We start from the raw sequence: 19,064 nt of genomic DNA on the forward strand, positions 1-19,064 counted from the left end.
AATGATATAAAAGCAAGTAATTATATATGGAAAGCGAACTGGAGAGGGTTAAGGATAGGTGATCTGCAATTTCAGAAAGTTTCTCCTGGTCAAATGTACTCACAGACCTCAACTAGATCTTGATTTGCCAATGCTTTACTAAGGAAGAGGTTTAATTTGAATTTCTCCAGGTTCATTGAATCCGAATGCTACTATTGTTTTTCAAGAATTGGCCACCCATAAGTCAAGGCAACATGTCACATAACATCTAATACATTGACTATTCATGCAAGCCCATCTTGTCGCTTACCAATGTGAGAACATTTGATCCAAATGCAAAGCCATGCCTAGTGCAGCCGGGCCGGGCGCTTTAACTTCAATCTCCATATATAAGTAAGTCTTAAATGATTTTCCCGTTCCTTCTTCAACCCCCCCCCCCCCCCTCTCTCTTACTCTCCAAATTACCCTTCATTATCTAATATAAACAACGCAATGTTCAGAAGTGCATTCAGCAAAGCACTTTCAATGCAATTATGCAAATCAAGTGTGCAATCGACTGCCAAGTCAAGAGCTTTAAATGCATGCGCAGTTAAAGCCATCCATACCAAAACCACATTCAACACAAGGTCACTATCCGCTAGATTGATGCAACCTACACTGATCAGACATTTCGCAACTACACCCGAGTCTGTTGTTGTGAAACCAGCTTCTACACAGGAAGGATTGGATATAACAGAAAGAGCTGTCAAGGTAAGAAGAGGTTAACCGGCATGTTGAAAAGGACTGTATTAATAATCAACATACACTAGCAATTACAACTAATCCAAAAGAGAGAAAACGATACCGAACAAATGCTTAGAATTTTAGTTGATTCTGGGGGTTGCCATGGATACCAAAACAAGATGGAATTGACCAATACATTAGACGAAGATGATACGTAAGTGGTTTTTGGATGGTATATTTTTGTGGGGTAGGCAACTCATCCTCTTTTGATTAGAGTATTTGAAAAGGACGGTGCTCGAGTGGTAGTCGATAGTGTATCACTCCAGTTTTTGAGAGGATCTATGGTGGATTATGTGCAAGAGTTGATTGGATCTACCTTCCAAGTTGTTGATAATCCAAATGCAAAGCACAGTTGTGGTTGTAACATCTCCTATGATATTGACTTGGACAAGATTTACTGAGTTTCAAGTATGATATCCTCTAAATGACATTCAGCAAGCAGTTTTATAGAAGAACCCTGGATGACTCTAGTACTGATGCAGTTGTAAACGTGCTGAGACACAAAGGGATCAACATGCGTATTCATATAGTGTAATAAACAAGCACCTTTAATTTATATGGCGGTTGTTTTTATCTGATATCGCTGGCATTACACAGGCATCTTGATTGTGAAGCATTATTATGCTGATCCACATTGAGATTATTTGCTATCAAGCAAGGTATTCGATAGCATATGAGTTTTGTTTATCTCTTGATGCACATTTATCAGGGATAGGGTACACACAAGATATTTTCTCCTGAATATATGTGATCCTGGGTGTTGACTCGATATATTTTTCATGCTGAAACGTTTAAAAAAATCGAGGCTTTTCTTTTTCTTACCTCCCTCTTTCTTTCGTTTTATTCAAAAAAAAAAAAAACAATCTAAAAAATGACTACTGATCAAAACAAGTTTATCATTGTAAGTAATGAATCTTTGCTGGCCATGGGCCTTTTGACTGAACAGATGTAGGATTTCGTAATGGGCGGTGTCTCTGCTGCTGTTTCCAAAACTGCTGCTGCTCCAATTGAGCGTATTAAACTGCTCATTCAAAACCAAGATGAGATGATTAAGCAAGGCCGTTTGTCTGCTCCCTACAAAGGTATTGGCGATTGCCTTACTCGCACTGTCAAGGATGAAGGCCTCATTTCCATGTGGAGAGGCAACACTGCCAATGTCATTCGTTACTTTCCTACGCAAGCATTGAATTTTGCCTTCAAGGATGAATTTAAACGCATGTTCAACAGAAACAAAAAGGATGGCTATTGGGCTTGGTTTGCCGGTAACTTGGCTTCAGGTGGTCTTGCTGGCGCCTCATCTCTTTTGTTTGTTTATTCTTTGGATTACGCTCGTACTCGTCTCGCCAACGACAACAAATCTGCAAAGAAGGGCGGTGAGCGTCAATTCAATGGTTTGGTAGATGTCTACAAAAAGACGTTAAAAACAGATGGTATTGCTGGCTTGTATCGTGGCTTCAACATTTCTTGTATTGGTATTATCGTCTATCGTGGCCTTTACTTTGGTATGTATGATTCTATCAAGCCTGCTATGCCTGAGAAACTTCAATCTTCCTTCTTGGCTACTTTTTTGCTTGGTTGGGCTGTTACTACTGGTGCGGGTCTTGGTAAGTGCAAACTTTAGGGAGATCCAAGTATCTTGTGATATCAATTTGCTCACGACTTGATATAAACAGCATCCTACCCAATTGACACCGTTCGTCGTCGCATGATGATGACTTCTGGTGCCGCTATCAAATACGAGTCTTCTCTCCATGCCTTCCGCGAAATTATTGCCAAAGAAGGTACTAAATCCCTCTTTAAGGGTGCAGGTGCTAACATCCTTCGTGCCATTGCTGGTGCTGGTGTACTCTCTGGCTACGATCAGCTTCAATTGATTATGTTTGGTAAGAAGTTTTCTGGTGGATCTGGTTAAATGCATTTTATTTCTCAATAAATTTATCGCATTCGCCACGGTTGAATGCTTTGCCGGATTGTTAGGCATCATCTCATTCCATGACACACCAAAAGTTTTTGGTCTCAGTATTTCCTTTCTTCTGATTATCTTCTTACCATACTTTGCTATATACCTCTATAGTCATGTCTACGACTACACCTCCTGCTGGTCAGTCAGCAGCCAATATAAAGACGGCGAGGTAAAGTTCTACCGTACTTGATTTGCTATCAATAGCTTGTTTTGAAAACAAGAATCTCCAGAGTTATAAGGAGCAATCCAATTAACCATCTTTCTAGGCATTATTTCCTCAACATGTTTGAGAGGCACGATCCTGAAAATTCTAGCGGCTACTGCAATCGAACGTTAGATCGAGCAATTATATCATTAGATTCTCGCTTCTCAGTTCAAGCAGAATTCGTCGAAGTTTGGCATGGTCTCATAAACACGCCGCAAAGAGAATGGAGATATATACGGACCATATTTTGCTTGCAAAATAAAGACGACATAAACTATGGGTCTAGTGAGAAGGAATACTTTGTGTTGCCTGTTGAAGCTATGGTGACCACATTAAGTGATAAAGAGCCACAAGAGGTAAGAGTTTGAAAATTTTGAGCCGGTCAATATGAAGCTCACATTTCCTCAAGGCCATCATGTCGTTTTATTTTGATAATAAGGCCATCGAATTTCCAGATAAAGAAGTTCGCGACGATATAAAAGCATGTATTATCAAGAAACCAAGCATCAAGCCTGGACAAAAAGAAGAGAATTCAAAGGGATCTTATGTAGCCAGTTTACGAATTTCGGAAATTCCAGGCTCACTGTGGGCGGTCAAAGAAGCACTGGACAGGATGGATGCCAACTTTCAAAAGGCTTACAGTTGCATTATGGAAGTGGTATGTATTGCAATGTTATTTCGAAACCATACATTTACATGGATGTCAATTAGAGGAGCATGCAACAATCGAAGGTACAGGATGGAGAAAGCGCACCGCAAGTCCAAGAGCCAGAAGCGGATGAATCGAACACAAAAGTTGAACCACCAAATCAAAAAGATTCAAACAAGACCAAACCATCGTCATCAACCAAATCTACCAAATCAAAGACCCCTTCCCCCAAGAAACCGAGTCCAAAAAGCACAGATACCACCAACAACGACAAGAAATGTTCCTATTGTGCACGAAAAACGACACCCATGTGGCGAAGAGGGCCCGCAGGACCAGGTACATTGTGTAATGCCTGTGGTGTGAAATGGAGACACGGCAAAATCTTATGCGACCACAGTGCTACAGAAACAGCAGCATCTCCGTCTATTGCAACCACAGAAAATGTGGATCCTCTAAATACTACAGAGTCAAATAGTACAAGAAGCAAAAGAAAATACACCAGGTCGACCGAGCCACCACAGCCAGTCAAAAAGAAGCAAAAGAAAATAACCAAGAAAGATGCAATTATTGATCTAGTGCAAGATGAAACGTCTGAAAGCGCATCACCGCCTTCTTCGTCAGGATCACCGCACTCTATCAATCTGAATACCTTGATCATGGATGAAGTGCACCACACATTGGGCTTAGATGCAGTAGAAGCTGCCACTGTGTTGACGCTACTCAAAAGAAGTTGAATTTCTTAATAAAAGAGTTCATTGCTTGGAAAGGTACAGCTGATCTGGTCTTCACTATGCATGAACAAAGGCTCTCGAATTCAGGAACCGATTCGAGTCAATTCTTTCAGATCAAGGAATGATGTTGCACTACATTTTGACATTGATAAGGCGCTGAAAATTTAGTTTTGCTCCAATCCCTGGTATTCGTCTTCTGACAACTTTCCTCGACCTTTTTGGGACCGTCGATAATCGACTTCAAGCCATGAAATTTTTTGGAAAACGAGTTGATCATTGATTTATGGCCATTTTTGCCTTGCTAGGTGAATTCTGGTGAGGAGGTTTTGTTCCTCAAAAACGGTATTTTCTACTATGGCGTTCCTAAGCTCAAAGTAACTGTAAAAACGCAATGAAGTATGTTCAACTGTTTTCCAGCCAATTTGCTCTACGGCTTTACTTTTATTTGGTAAACGCATTTTGTATTCTATGAAATGACCCTCCACAGACAAAAGGAATCGTTCCAAAAGTTGTTTCATTGAGCCCTTTGTTCTTTTTTTGCATGCATTCGGTCAAGCAGCACCTATTGATTATGTGTTGAAATCTTTTATAATATCTACTTAAGATGTTGGCATGTATTGCCTTATTATGCTTATCGCAACCCACCTATTCAAAGCTTGAGTTATGGCACTATCCTTGCCGTAAATCACCTACTCAAAACCTGGCTTAAATACTCAATATTTTTACGCCAGAATACATTAATCGTCAACATGAATCGTTAGTTGAAGTAAGTTAATGGAGAGCTTGCTCTCGAAGTAAGAAGTTTTGTTTAGGGCGGACCATATGGCAGTTGGCAATGGCATTCGCATTTAGATGAGCATTTTGAAGCCAGTAAGCCTCTTTTTTGAAAAACATGGGCAAAACAAGTAAAAAGAGGTAGCCAGGCTAGTCCATGGTGCTCTTTAATTCGTCATCTTCTTTTTATGCGCATCGCAATCATCGTTTATTTGTTTTTTTTTTGTAGGGGAGTCGAGCTCCAGGTTTTATTTAAAGTCCTTAAAATGTCATACTGAGGGAAAGAAAAGACTGTTGGTGGACCCCAATTTCTGCAATGATGGGGAATAAGATATATAATGAACTAAGTTGGGAAAGAAATCTATTACTAATCAGGTGCGACACCTAGAGCCAATACAATTATGCGAATCGTCAAAATATGGATACTGGATAAGAGCACAAAACACCAAACGAGAACATCAGTACTATGTCAAAACAATCACCAAAAATGCATTCACTGAGATTTGAACCGGGATCATCCAGATGGCATGTTGGATGCTTAACCACTTCGCCCTACCACCACGGGCGCAATCATCGTTTATCTTCATGCAAAGCATTCTGGCATGCCTAGATTATTGAATCTCCGAATACCAATTTTCGCTCTAAATTGGTCGAATTTTGCTCTCTTTCGACTTCTTTAAACTACTTTGACCGATTCGACTATAGAAACTGGGATGATATTCATATACATTCTTAAGCTTTCCTGGAATACTTTTCAAGGCGCATCTAATGGTGTCATTTATAAAAGATGTTTTGAGTAAATTTATTGAGTAAATTCAGTAAATGTGAAATCAGGTTTTTGGCGAATATGTCGAGATTTCACATATGAAGGTTTCATAAAAGTAATTCCAGGCGTTGCTCTAGATCAATAGCATCATTTTGATCTAATATGTACCATAGTAAAAGTCTTTGTTTTTGACGTGAAAAGTGCGATCGTTTGATTTTCGATGAAAATCATGAGGTATCCCTCATGAATTTTTGGTCGATTTTCGACGATCGTAAAAAAGTTCAGCAAAAGTGTCAGAAAGTAAGCGCTGGATGCGAGCAACTGTTTGGTGCTGCTCTGGCGGTCTAAAACCGCTTCCAACGGGAGAAAACACGGTTCAAATGCATCCATATTTCGCTGTGAGTAGCACAGTTCCTAGTAATAAGAGACAATGTAAGTATGCTATCCGTGCATATATGTATTGTTCCCATAGATACAGATGTGAAGCTTCGTAGAGGAGTCAGATCTAGTGCTACGAATCATTTTCGAACGGTGTTGTACAGCTGAAAGCACTAGAAATGTAAATCTAATGGCAGATGTAGAATGCGAACTATCTTAATCTGCTCAAGCAAAATATGGAAAAAGAATGGCCAGCTGTAGAATGGGATGGGGTTCACTTCACCAAGTTGCATAAATTTCCAATGATCATATAATTTACAGTACATGACGGCAATCGTCATTGTCCATGCTAATAATGGAGGGCATCACAAATAAAATAAACCGCTCTTAGCAAGAAATAAAGTAAGCTAGCAACCAAGCAAGATTGAGAAGGGCCAAGTGCCAAGTTTTGCCAAGCCTCCGCACAGAAGCATAATAAGGATCAACGAAGGCATTTATTGCCATATTTGTTCAGCATTCATAGTGGAGGAGCTAATCTCTCACCACGTACAAACCTGAATATGTTGTGTTCATATTTTAGTCTCGAATTTTTCATTTCAAGTTTCTTCTTCTTTTCGATATCTCCTTATCATACAACATAACACAATGGCAGGAGCTATCTCATTACCATCAGACGAAGGGGATGGAAATGGAATCAAACAGCGCTGGAACCAAGCTCGCGAATGGTTTGATAGAAAGTGGAATGGAGAGCGTGATGAAAACACTCCCTTATTGAACCGCGAGAGAGGCACTGTTGAACCTCCAAGAAAGACCACATTCCGCATTGTAACTACTATTGTAGCTCTTGTGCTGGCTCTCATTCTCTTGGGAGTTACTGTTGGACTGTGGTTTAATAAGCATCATGCAAAGAAACCTTGTAAGTATAATAGACGGATAATCCATGATCTGCTGAAGTATTCATGCTGTTTTTTTTCGGCTCCTTAGCAGCTACCCCAACTCCTGGATTAACAAATGCCGAAAAGATTTTCCTTGATTTACCTTCAAACAAGAGCGTCCGCGATTATTTAAAGACATACACCTCTGAAGCCCATTTGGCTGGCACTCCCAACGACAAGAAACAAGCTGAATGGACTCGCGACCAATTTGAAAGTTTTGGATTGGAAACCAAGATTGACACCTACTGGCCACTGTTAAACTATCCCGTCTCTCACCGTTTGGCTATTGTCTCTGGCCCCAAGCACTTGCAATTCGAAGCCAAGCTGACCGAAGACCCAGTGGACGAAGACGAAACTAGCAAGAATCCCAATGTGATTCCCGCCTTCCACGGCTATTCCAAAAACGGCACTGCGCAAGGTCGCATTGTTTATGCAAATTACGGCCGTTTAGAAGATTTTCAGTTTCTAAAGAACCAAGGCATTAAGTTAAATGGTACCATTGCTCTTATGCGTTACGGTGGCAACTTGCGTGGCCTTAAGGTCAGAGCGGCCGAGACTTTTGGCTGTGCGGGTGCATTAATCTATTCTGATCCCATCGATGATGGACCATTGAACAAGGACAACTCATCAAATCCCGCTGAATCCTACCCCAATGGTCCCTGGAGATCCAAAAGCTCAGTACAAAGAGGTTCTGTAGGCGACGTATCGCTTTTTGCGGGCGATCCCTTGACGCCTGGCTACTCTGCCAACAAAAATGCTACCCGGATCAAGGTAGAGGATGCCCCTGGTTTGCCTAAAATCCCATCTTTGCCCTTGTCCTGGGAGGATGCTTTGCCAATCCTCAAAGCTACGCAAAGCTTGGGTGTACGTGGTAAAGAAAATTGGGCTGGTGGCCTTGAAGAGGTGGATTACTTTAGCGGCCCTACTGAAGGTGAAGCTATCTTGATAAACCACATTGAAAACAAGATCACACCTGTTTGGAACGTTATTGCTCGCATCGAAGGTAAAGAACCCGAAAAGGCTATTATTCTCGGCAATCACCGCGATGCCTGGGTATACGGTGCTGTCGACCCCTCTTCAGGATCTGCTTCGCTTATGGAACTTGCCCGTGTATTTGGTGAGCTCTTAAAGACTGGCTGGCGCCCTAGACGTACAATCATTTTAGCATCTTGGGATGCTGAAGAATATGGTCTTGTTGGTTCCACCGAATGGGTCGAGGATAACAAAGAGTGGCTTGATAAAGAAGCCGCTGTTTATGTTAATGTCGATGCTGCTATCTCTGGTCCTCACTTTGGGGCTTTTGCGTCCCCCTCCTTGAATCGTGTTCTCTATGAAGTAACATCCAAGATTTATGACCCTCATACTGGCAAATCAGTGTTCGACGCATGGAAGGCAGATCAAAACCTCACTGAAGATGAATACCCTGAAATCGGTCAATTAGGATCTGGGTCCGACTTTGTTGGCTTCTTGGATCATGTTGGTATCGCCAGCATGCACATTGGATTTGAGGGTGATTATGGTGTGTATCACAGCAATTATGATAGTTTCCACTGGATGGAAAAGTTTGGTGATCCAGAGTTCTTATACCATCAGGCCCTTGTGAAGCTCTGGGGTTTGCTCACCTTGCGCCTTGCCGATTCACCTGTGTTGCCTTTGTATCCCACTGATTACAGTGCTGAACTGGCCAAATACGTGGATAGACTCACTGAATTTGCTGCTCCTCACACCTTCCCTGAACTGGAAAGTGCTGTTGATAAGCTGCAAAAGACCACACGCCGTTTCCAACACAAGAGACAACGCCTCGAAGAACGCCTTGCTGAGTACAAGTCTCTCGATGCTATTCCTTTAGTCTTGGCTAAGCGTTTAGCAAGAACCAACAACCGCCTCACATTCTTTGAACGTGGTTTCATTGATCCTGAGGGTATCCAAGGCCGCAACTGGTTCAAGCATGTGGTTTACGCTCCTGGCCTTTGGACTGGCTACTCTTCTCAAGTCTTCCCTGCTATTGTAGATGGCATTGAAGCTGAGGATTACGCGCAAGCTCGTCATGCTGAAGAGAGAGCTGCCCGGGCTATCCGTCAAGCCTCCAGAAGATTGAAGGATGATTATTAAGTTTACATATTTATTCGTAAACTTAACAATAAACACTACTTCCATTAATTGCTGTAAAATATGGTTGATTAGAAGTGCACTCTATCAACGATATGTGCGGTAAAAGCTGTAGGTGTCGAAATACTTGACTGTACCGTTTCTGCTGGCGTTTCTTTTGAGCAGAAAGATTTCAATACCTAGCCATAAACGGACTACACTGTCGTCTAGTTGCTGAAATTTGATTAACTGCTGCTTTGTAGTTGTCAAATTTGGGCAGTAAAGGCATCACGCTCTGTTTTTCGTAGTTGAAAGTTTTTTTTTTTTTTTGCAATTACGTGTCTGGCGTGAGGGAGATACCACTACCTTTATCGTTTTTTAATTTGAATGATTCAGGGGAGGAATCAAAAATTCTTATAGATGTCTTCTCAGCATGACCCAAAATACACACCACAGTAGTCTGTAGTCGTCTTCAGGTAGTTTGGGCAGTTGTGAATCGATTTACTTGGAATCCTGATCCTTCGAGATGCTGGCACAGATGTTCCACTGTTATTATGTAGCAAATTTGGAAGGTGACAGAGCCGTTTTATGAAAGCTATTTTTGCCTCAACCCGGGGTAGATGTTGGTACACCCAAAGCCTTTTTGCTAAATACGTACAAATATATCCAGGGCTTATGATTTGCCCAAAAATGAGTCTTTACTCTGATGACAGTACCTGTAAAAAGCCTATTGTATGGAAACTGCCTTTTAGGAGAAACAGATGGCTATTGGTAAGTACATGTACTAGTCGCTAGCATATTTTACTCGCTAAAAATGCGTTAGAGGGTATCAAGCATCATCTTTATTGGGACATCTGGTTTTAAATGACATTCTCAGGTCTATCGATCCTGCGGTCTCGATGGATCAGGGTAGCCAGAACACCCGAATGACGCTTTTTCAGGCAAGAAAGCGCGTACAAACAATGATGATTCTTTAGCAACTAGCGCAAATCAACTCTAAATAGAGATTGTCTCCATCTAATTTTAGAAAATCAAGGGATCGACGACACCAAAGGCGGATATCCAACCCCATATTTATATAAATTAATCAAATTAAATCAACTTGATCCATCTCTTTCTTTCATTTGTTCATCACCTTTTCTTTGTATTAAATGAGTACTACCAACAGTGCATCTCCTATTAGATCTTCTGCCTCTGTGAGAAGAGGCCCTACCCTTCGAGGCGGTCGATTCAGGCCTGCAATCGGAAGAAGCATGCGTCGGGTGCCACAACAAGGTGCTACTGACGAAGAGGAAAAGATTGGCTTGACAAACACCAGCAGTGATGAGGATGAGGACGATGACAAGTATCAGTTTCATACCGTGGAAGATGTCAGTTTGACAGATAGCAGTGAAAAGGTCGAGACAGATGAGTACGGCAAGCCAACGTACCATCATGGCGAAGAGACTTTTGGTGATTTGATAACGCATCCGGTTCAGGAACTTCATGCTCATCAAAAACGCAAAGAAAGCTTCAAATCAAGAACATCCAGATGGTCAGCACTTCATTCTCCAGGTAGTGGACAAGGAGGCAGAACAGCAGTAGGAGGAGGAGGAGGAGGAGGAGGGACAGGAGTAGCCGAGCATCAACATCAGCAACCATACTCAAATAGGTAAATTATATCAAATTGGCATTCACCCATCAGCCCCCTTTTCTTTTTCGAGCTAATATGTATGTATTTTCATTATTATCAAAAATAGTGCCCCTTCAGAAATCATTCAATATTCTATTGGTACATGTTCATGACTCGAGTCATCAAACTTGGTTTACTCATCTGTTCTAATAGTGCTACATTTCAGACAACTGCGTGGTAACCAAGGCTTTGTTTTGGATCATGACGCAGCCACAGACTTTTGTGAAAGAGTAAGATGATCCACAGTAACATGCTGTACTACATGAGCAAAAAGGTTTTACTGACATTATTACACAATAGCTTAATTTTACTCAGCAAGAACGAATCGCATTCAATGGCATTCATGACACTGATGGACTAACCGAGTTTTTGTACAAAATCAAGCGCGAGTTTTCCATCAAAATCCATCACAAAGTAGCACACAATGAACACCATTCACACCAGCACCACCCCGAGCATCACACCATTGAATTTAATGAAAATGTGTACATTGAGTTCAAGCCAAAAAACAACCATCATGACGTGCTCTTGCCAGCTGGAGCCACTCGTCGTCCATTCTTTCAGCATCCAGAACCAGATCTTAGTGCTGACATTGGAGAGGAAAAAGCAGCCTCTTGGCTTGAACTGTTTTATGATTTATTCTTTGTGGCCACTTTGACACAATTTACACACAGCCATCATATCACAGATTGGGCATCTTTGGGCCTGTATACACAGTGGTTTATCATTACCTGGTGGGCTTGGTGTGCTAGTTCATTGTAAGTCATTGCTCATGTTGTTGCACACAAGGTTTTTTTTTTTTTTTTTTTTTTTTTTTTACTGACTAGTACCATGAACATGTAGATACACTTCCAGATTTGATACGTAAGATGCACAAATATAGACACTATACACCGAGATTAACACATGCATAATGTACATAGCGATGATGTTGTGCATCACATTTACAAGTTGATAGAAATGTGCGCAGTCAGTAAGTAATACATAATTTACAGCATGTAAGCATAATACCAACATGCTGTTTGTAGTTGGCATGGCAGGTTCGTCCGAGTATTTCTTGAATTCGTCAGGCTATGTCTATGGGTATATAGGTAAATTGTGTCAGTAGCAAGTAGTTATACATGGCAGCTCACTCTTTTTTATAGCATTAAAGGGTGTCTTGGCTGTGGAATACTTTGTCGGTAAGCTTTTATAGTCTAGTGCCTGAATTATTTATAAACTCATGCCTCTTTTCTTGTAGTGTTTGTGGTTGCAATTCTAGCTAAATCAAAATCCCGCATTGCCTTGGCATTCTATGTTGGAGCTAACCTGCTCTCTATTGCTCTATGGGCCTCCTCACTCACTATTCTAGAAAAGGGAACACATCGTATTCTTTGGTATTTGGGTGTTTTGTCTGAAGTCTTGGTCAACATCATTGTTCGTGGCGATAAAACATTGTCGTGGGCTGCTAGTCATTTGGCTGAAAGACTCGGTTTACTGTCCCTGATTGTGTTGGGAGAGAATTTGATGGGACTTGTTACTTTGGTATCTGTAGCTGGCAACTATCTGATTATTGTGTATGTACATGTTGAGACGGATATCTGCTGTAGACGTATTCATAGTTTGTTTAATCTTATTGTAGTGTGCCCAATTTCATGGCTGTATTCATCATTTTCGGGTTCTTTTTCATGTATTTTGAAGATTTCAACAAGGAGGTATGCTGATTGCAGTGAAAAAATAAACATATATGCTAAGCCTATCTCTTAGATCTTTTTGCACAACAAATACCATCAAATTTGGGTATATCTTCACTTTCCTCTTCATTTATGTCAAGTTGCATTTGGTATCTCGCTCATCGATATGTAAGTAATCGCTGATTAGCATTGCTGTATTCTAACATGAGCTTTTCTGCAGCCTCAAGATTTACAGACATCAATTGACCAGAGACCATAAGTTACCTGAAGAAGCAGCAGTATCTGAAGGAGAGCATGGCGCGACAGCTTCTGGTGGAGAGCACGGCGCTACAGCTGCTAGCGGAGACCATGGTACTGCTACAACATCAGGTGAGGGCAGTAGCACTTCTGAACATCCAGCATCTGCCTCTTCTGGTACAGAGCAAGGAGCTTCAGGCGCCGAACATGGAAGCACTGAAAGCACATCCACTGAGACAGCCCCATCAGCTCATGAATCCGCTCCTGTATCTCATGGCACGACTACAGAAACAGCACACAGTAAAGCCAAACGAGCCATTCTCATGGTTAGCAACGACTATGTTCATCAAGACAGCGCTGACTATAATCCTATGAAACTGGCACAGCAAATAAGAGAGCAACAAGAAGTACAGCAACAAAGCAGCAACCACTGGCCCGATGCTACAGGACACTGGACTACGTGGTGTAAATACATGGCAGCATCCCTGGTTGCAGGCACATTGCAAATGATTTCATCATCTCCAGATCATCATGAAAGTATACACAGTAGTGGCCATCATTTAATGCGTAGATCAGAGCCTACAGCTGCTGGTGCTGAAGGGTCCTTTACAGATACTATTACTGTGGCTGAAAATGTGTTTGTCTACAAGACATTTCTTATCTTTGCCGGTCTTATTTTGGTCATCAACTCGTTGATTAAAGCACTCAATACAAAAATTTCAGGTACGCACACCTGATAAGAGGTTAAAGAGAGTACATGCTTACCAAGACATAATTAGATTTGTATGGCAAAATCATCATTGGATCAAGAATCATTAATGCTATTGTGCTTTGGTCAATGTGCGCGTTACCCTTTGCTAAATTAGATGCTATCGTGCTATTGTGCACAATGGTTGGCTCATTGGTTTTCCAAGGTAAATGAGTAATGCCAGTTTGCATGATAAACATAGAAAACTCACGCTTATGTTTGACAAAATAGCTCTAGTGGATCTACTTGATTAAATATATATATGCTATTTAGCCGTTTTTAGTATTAATTCATCGCAAGAAATAAAAAAAAAAATTCTTTTTTCGGATGTGATATCAGTAGTGAGGTTTAAGCCAGATATACGAATAGTTTTATTGATTGAGAATATATACATTTTAGATTGGAAATAAAACAAATGAGCCTAGTCGAGCATCTTGGACATGTAGGGACCTATTGAACTAATTAGTACACCCTTCTTTTTTTACAAGCATCAATTCACTTACCATCCAAAGAATATCCAAGCTTAGCATAGTAATCTCTGACACCTACACCAGAAATGACACTCAACTTGGTACTGCCGTGCTCCTCCTTGGCAATACGAGCGGCCTCCTCCATCAGTAACGTACCGAAGCCTTGATGTTGGAATTTAGTAGGATCACGATCATGCATAGGCACAACAGAACCATAGACGTGCAATTCCCTGACAATGGAAGTAGGGCCTTGCGTCAATTCTGGACGGAAAGTCTGTGGCGAGCACTTTCTCAAACGAAGCAAGCCCACCAAGATGTCTTGCTGAGGATCTTCATACGACAAGAACGTCTCCCAACCGCCGTTCGCCACATAATCACGACGAATCAACTCCACTTGATCTGGCTTGATCTTTTGATGAATTTCAGTGATGCCCACCTCACGCGTACGCACATCACGACATTCAGTGCCTAAATCCTTCATACGATTCAACGCCAATTCACGCAAATTGCCGTGCTCCACACCAGACGAGACAAGTGGCATAGGGATATCACGCTGCACACGGTAAATACGAGTCCATGGAGGCACAATGGCTAGAATACGAGCTACCAAATCGACCAGTGCATTGGGTGTGTAGTTTTGATAACGTTTTGTGCGCCATAATTCATAGAGACCTGTGCCACGAATCACCAAGGTAGGGTAAATCTTGAGACCATCTGATCTAAAAGCAGGGTTCTCGAAATACTCTTTGAATTGCTCAATATCTCTCTCCATACCAACGTTTGGCAAGTCAGGCATCATATGTGAGACAACCTTGAAGCCAGCATCCTTAGCCATCTGGAAACATTCGGTCACTGCCTTGACAGTATGGCCACGGTTAGTGTCTCTGGCGACATCTTCATACACACTCTGCACGCCCACTTCCAAGCGAGTACATCCATAACGCAGCATTTGACTGAGATGAGGTTTCAAGCAGTAATCAGGGCGAGTTTCGATGGTAATACCGATACACTTGGTCTGACTTTGTTGAGAATAACGCACAGCTTCATCGAGATCGTTACTGGAATGGCCTGACAAGGCGTCGTGCAAGTTCTGGATGAACCAATTTCTGTATTCCTCGGCCAACGACATGAATGTACCTCCCATGATGATGTATTCAACTTTATCTACACTGTGGCCCAAGCTGCGAAGCTGATCTACACGTCCGCGGGATTGTTCGTATGGGTCGTAGCGAGCACGGATGGCACGCATGGATGTTGGTTCGTAACCTGTGTATGATTGCGTTGAATACTCGAAATCTGAATCAGGTCCACCAGGGCAGTAACTAGGTGTATATGTATTCATTTAGCATCTCCACCAAGGATCGCAACCAACTTTTCCCCCTTTTACTACTTACACACAGATGTTTCCTGTCATTGCAATATGAGGGCATCGATGAGGCTTACACATAACAGCGACAACAGCAATCTACACATGAAAATCATGCATGTCAATATACACACTTGCAAGCTGAAAAGAACCGAGCCATCTTCACTTACACCTGAGGCAGTACGAACTGGCTTTGCCTTCAATTTGGGAAGCAAAGCTGCCTTGTGTTGTTCTGGAATTGCAGCAATGATCTCGACGAGTTTAGGTTGATGTTGTAACTTGTTTCTGCGAGCTGCTCTATTCTTTAATCCATTCAAATTGATATCTTTGCCTGCCTCTACAGCAGCAACGAGTTCAGTGACGATTTCTGAGCAGGTACGCACCAAGAGTTCAGCCTGTGTTTAGGATTGTATTAGTCAAATCGAAGAGCTTCAATCCATGGATTGCAATGCCAAGTTCGGCCTACCTGAGAGGGTCCTCCTAATCGCTCTGTTAGCCTCAAATAACTCATATTTTATGAGTGATATCTCACCTTTTTTGCCTTTGCCAGACATGTGTATTATGTATAAACTATTGTAAGTAGAGAAGAGAAAGAGTAGGGTAAATCGTTTGATCATGAAGATTTTTTTCCTCCAGTTGATTTGTGACTACCGCTGGCTTCTGTTCAACAGCAAGCCAAATGAATGCAGCTATCAAACATTGGATCAGCCAATGATCTAGTTGATTAGTCTTGGCCAGAAGGTACTTTACCATCGTATTTAGCTGCTAGAAGCTTGGATAGGAGCCATCTGAAAGATATTTCTCTGTGGAGATGGCGAGCAGCGACTACAATTATGGAAATGCCGAAAGAAATGGTTGCATCTATACATGTTGGCTCTTGATCGCACTGAAAATGGAGAGCATCCTAAATCAGTGACATTCTGACACAGATCAGGGTTTCATCCCACAGCTCTGAGCAAGCAACGATGCCATCTCTGATGAAATCATAAAGAGAGGGTTCTGAAGAGGGCCAAATGTTGGACATTGGGACACTGATTTATATGTGAAATGATGAGAAGAGCAATCAGTACAAGATGTATCATTGATGAATGCTTTTTTCCATGCAGGCGTACAATCAATTATACCATCATGACAACAAGAAGCTTAGCAAGATGTTACAAGTTTCGCTTGATGACGTACGTAAAGCGGGATACAACGAGTTTCCCTATTGCCCTCTTTCAAGCTATCTCTTTTTTTTTTTTTTTTTTTTTTTTTTTATCAGAAAGCGCTGGTTTTTTTTTTTTTTTTTTTTTTTTTTTTTGCTTTCTACCCCCTTTTTTCAGCTATTTTATTCTATTTTATCTTTCTAGTGAGAGAGCACCCGCATTTCATACTCGAAACATCTACACACATATACCCACAGCTTTTACCATATGACACAGTCACCCAGTTTACGCTTCTTTAGTAGCTTCAAAGGAGGAGGAGCAGCAGGAGCAGGAGCAGGAGCAGGAGCAGGAGGAGCAAGTAACAGGCAACAGCCCAAGGTACCTGTTGAGCAAGAAGCGACAAATCAACCAGACAATGTGCAAGGCTGGCTGATGAATGTGGAGTCTTACCACCGAGAGTCTCCACATGTTGCTACCATTGTCGATGCAGATAACAACAGGTATATACATCCTAGTAACCCACACACACACATACACACACACACACATAGTCTGGCAATGAAATAACCAATCATCTCATGGATCACTCAACAGTATTCCAATTGAGCATGTTCGAAATAATAGATCTGGAAGACCTGGGTCAATTGCTTCAGAAGATAGCGTTAATTTGGACGAACTTATCAATGCCAATTTCACAGTGGACATGGATGATGAGACAGATTTACCTGATCTTGCTGATCTGGATTTGGATGATTCAAATGATGATTTCTGGAAGATGGAAAAGGTACCGTTCTATTCATAGTTCAAAAGGAAAGCATCGTTCAAATGCCTATTGTTTTATAGAGTGATACTATCAGCAACCTAGCTACTGGCTTTGATGACTTTTCCAAGGTAACATTACATAGACTATACGCAATTCATAAGGTGTTCATGGCGTGTCTTGATAGTCGATTGCAGATAACATTGATTTGGATTGGAGTCCAACGGATACAGATGCAAACCATATGGAAACCTCTTTGCCAGGTAAGCGCACGCTTCGATCATGGATGCCAACATGTTCTCATGTCTACTAGTGACACCTTCATCGGATATTGCATCGAGATACAGACGATCTGATAGTATCAGCAGTGAAAATAGCCTGACTTCGCAATCAACCATCACTCAATACGCAAAATACGGCCTCACACCAGTAACGTATCCATCCGAGTCCTCCTCCACATCGTCTCGCTCGTTGAGTCGTCAAAGCAACTACTCAACGGCATCATCCAACACCACCTCAGGTATACCTCATCCTCGCACCAACTCATCGTCAAACAACACCCACAATGCCAATGGTGGCATACCTACACCAAGTCGTTCCTATACACTGAGAGATAGCAATGTTGCGAAAAGCAATGCGTCATATATACTCTCCCCTTCCAACAAGAAGGGATCTACACAGCGCACCGCCTCACAGCTAGCGAAACGTGCATCTCACATTCCCGCACCCGCATCTTACACATCATCGTCCCCATCGCCACAAAGAACCATCTCATCATCTTCATCAGGTCTTCGTGTGCCAACAACACCCACAGCAACTCAAAAGAGAATACCCCAACGATCGAGCCACATACCCTCTGTTCGAGAATCTCTACATCGTCCTGGTTCGCCACTGCAACATCACCCTCAACAGCCTCATCGAAGACCATCCGCAACACCATCACGAATAGGTATGCGAAGTCCAACGCCAGGTGGACCTAGAAACAGTATATTTGCTGCTCCCAACAAAGAGCAACAACAAAAGAGATCCATCACACCTACAACTCGTTATCAATCTCATCAATCGGCTGGTACTGAAGACAATAGACCTGCTTCGGCTATGGCCAGTAGACCAAGTGGTTTGCGTCCACCAGGAAGTATTGCTGCTGCTTCTTCTGCCAACAGTGTAAGAAGTGTGAGCCGTATTGGTACTTACAAAAAGCCCACTTCGTCATGATAGTGGTTCATGGTATCAAGCAGGAGTGAAAAGAGAGAGAGAGAGAGAGTGAGAGGTTTTCTTCTTGACACAAATGACCCCTTCTTTCCCTCTTTTTACCTCGCTTTCTCTTTCTATAGTATACCTCTATGCGTATATCCTTAAATAAAATGTATACTTTCTATGTGTCATTTCATTTATCAGTGTTTGGAATCTGACCTTTCGGTAGTCATTTGGATTTTCATGCAGAGTGCCTTACATTCAGGTCTAAACAAACAGTTGTATATGCACCACTTTCTTTGTTACAAGGAGGCAAAGGGGGCTGCTATATAGGTAATAGTTTCGTTAGTCATAGCAATCCACAGACAGTGGGTGTACAATTGGCTCTAAAGCAGCTCAAGCAAGTTTCCAGGTGAGATTTAGTATACGGCCAACTCCAGACATTTGGCTATTTCATAGAGCGCGCCAACAGAGAGTAATCAGTAAAAAAAAAATTGAAAACGAGTTCTCATACTTGTTCAAGAGCAAAATTCATGCGCTCCTGGTTG

The 19,064-nt window shown here is 41.8% G+C and overlaps 7 protein-coding genes across 7 annotated transcripts; 6 read left to right on the plus strand and 1 right to left on the minus strand.

Moving 5' to 3' along the window:
• Window positions 1-471: 471 nt before the first annotated feature.
• On the plus strand, window positions 472-1,163 carry ATC70_011983 (uncharacterized protein; the record flags this gene model as incomplete). Its single annotated transcript, XM_064831166.1, has 3 exons — window positions 472-729; window positions 789-916; window positions 977-1,163. The coding sequence occupies 3 exons, from the start codon at window positions 472-474 to the stop codon at window positions 1,161-1,163; spliced, it is 573 nt and encodes a 190-aa protein (XP_064688034.1).
• Window positions 1,164-1,633: 470 nt separating this feature from the next.
• Window positions 1,634-2,674, plus strand: ATC70_011984 (uncharacterized protein; the record flags this gene model as incomplete). The annotated part of the gene is made up of 3 exons (XM_064831167.1): window positions 1,634-1,663; window positions 1,715-2,366; window positions 2,436-2,674. 3 exons carry the CDS (start codon window positions 1,634-1,636, stop codon window positions 2,672-2,674), a joined length of 921 nt encoding a protein of 306 aa, XP_064688035.1.
• A 164-nt stretch (window positions 2,675-2,838) lies between these two features.
• Window positions 2,839-4,313, plus strand: wis1 (MAP kinase kinase Wis1; the record flags this gene model as incomplete). Its single annotated transcript, XM_064831168.1, has 4 exons — window positions 2,839-2,894; window positions 2,992-3,286; window positions 3,340-3,588; window positions 3,642-4,313. 4 exons carry the CDS (start codon window positions 2,839-2,841, stop codon window positions 4,311-4,313), a joined length of 1,272 nt encoding a protein of 423 aa, XP_064688036.1.
• Window positions 4,314-6,873: 2,560 nt separating this feature from the next.
• On the plus strand, window positions 6,874-9,275 carry ryh1_4 (GTPase Ryh1; the record flags this gene model as incomplete). The annotated part of the gene is made up of 2 exons (XM_064831169.1): window positions 6,874-7,144; window positions 7,213-9,275. 2 exons carry the CDS (start codon window positions 6,874-6,876, stop codon window positions 9,273-9,275), a joined length of 2,334 nt encoding a protein of 777 aa, XP_064688037.1.
• A 1,127-nt stretch (window positions 9,276-10,402) lies between these two features.
• Window positions 10,403-13,835, plus strand: ATC70_011987 (uncharacterized protein; the record flags this gene model as incomplete). Its single annotated transcript, XM_064831170.1, has 14 exons — window positions 10,403-10,902; window positions 10,991-11,022; window positions 11,077-11,153; window positions 11,224-11,681; window positions 11,767-11,787; window positions 11,847-11,896; window positions 11,952-12,014; window positions 12,069-12,104; window positions 12,164-12,479; window positions 12,545-12,617; window positions 12,670-12,764; window positions 12,817-13,556; window positions 13,613-13,747; window positions 13,813-13,835. The coding sequence occupies 14 exons, from the start codon at window positions 10,403-10,405 to the stop codon at window positions 13,833-13,835; spliced, it is 2,619 nt and encodes an 872-aa protein (XP_064688038.1).
• Window positions 13,836-14,002: 167 nt separating this feature from the next.
• On the minus strand, window positions 14,003-15,971 carry ATC70_011988 (uncharacterized protein; the record flags this gene model as incomplete). The annotated part of the gene is made up of 6 exons (XM_064831171.1): window positions 14,003-14,031; window positions 14,085-15,373; window positions 15,446-15,516; window positions 15,588-15,812; window positions 15,884-15,897; window positions 15,950-15,971. 6 exons carry the CDS (start codon window positions 15,969-15,971, stop codon window positions 14,003-14,005), a joined length of 1,650 nt encoding a protein of 549 aa, XP_064688039.1.
• Window positions 15,972-16,829: 858 nt separating this feature from the next.
• ATC70_011989 (uncharacterized protein) lies at window positions 16,830-18,537 on the plus strand (the record flags this gene model as incomplete). Its single annotated transcript, XM_064831172.1, has 5 exons — window positions 16,830-17,062; window positions 17,157-17,346; window positions 17,406-17,453; window positions 17,510-17,585; window positions 17,636-18,537. The coding sequence occupies 5 exons, from the start codon at window positions 16,830-16,832 to the stop codon at window positions 18,535-18,537; spliced, it is 1,449 nt and encodes a 482-aa protein (XP_064688040.1).
• Window positions 18,538-19,064: the final 527 nt, after the last annotated feature.

The sequence above is a fragment of the Mucor velutinosus genome (assembly GCF_035048745.1).
Source record: "Mucor velutinosus strain NIH1002 chromosome Unknown tig00001567, whole genome shotgun sequence".
Taxonomy (NCBI): domain Eukaryota; kingdom Fungi; phylum Mucoromycota; class Mucoromycetes; order Mucorales; family Mucoraceae; genus Mucor; species Mucor velutinosus.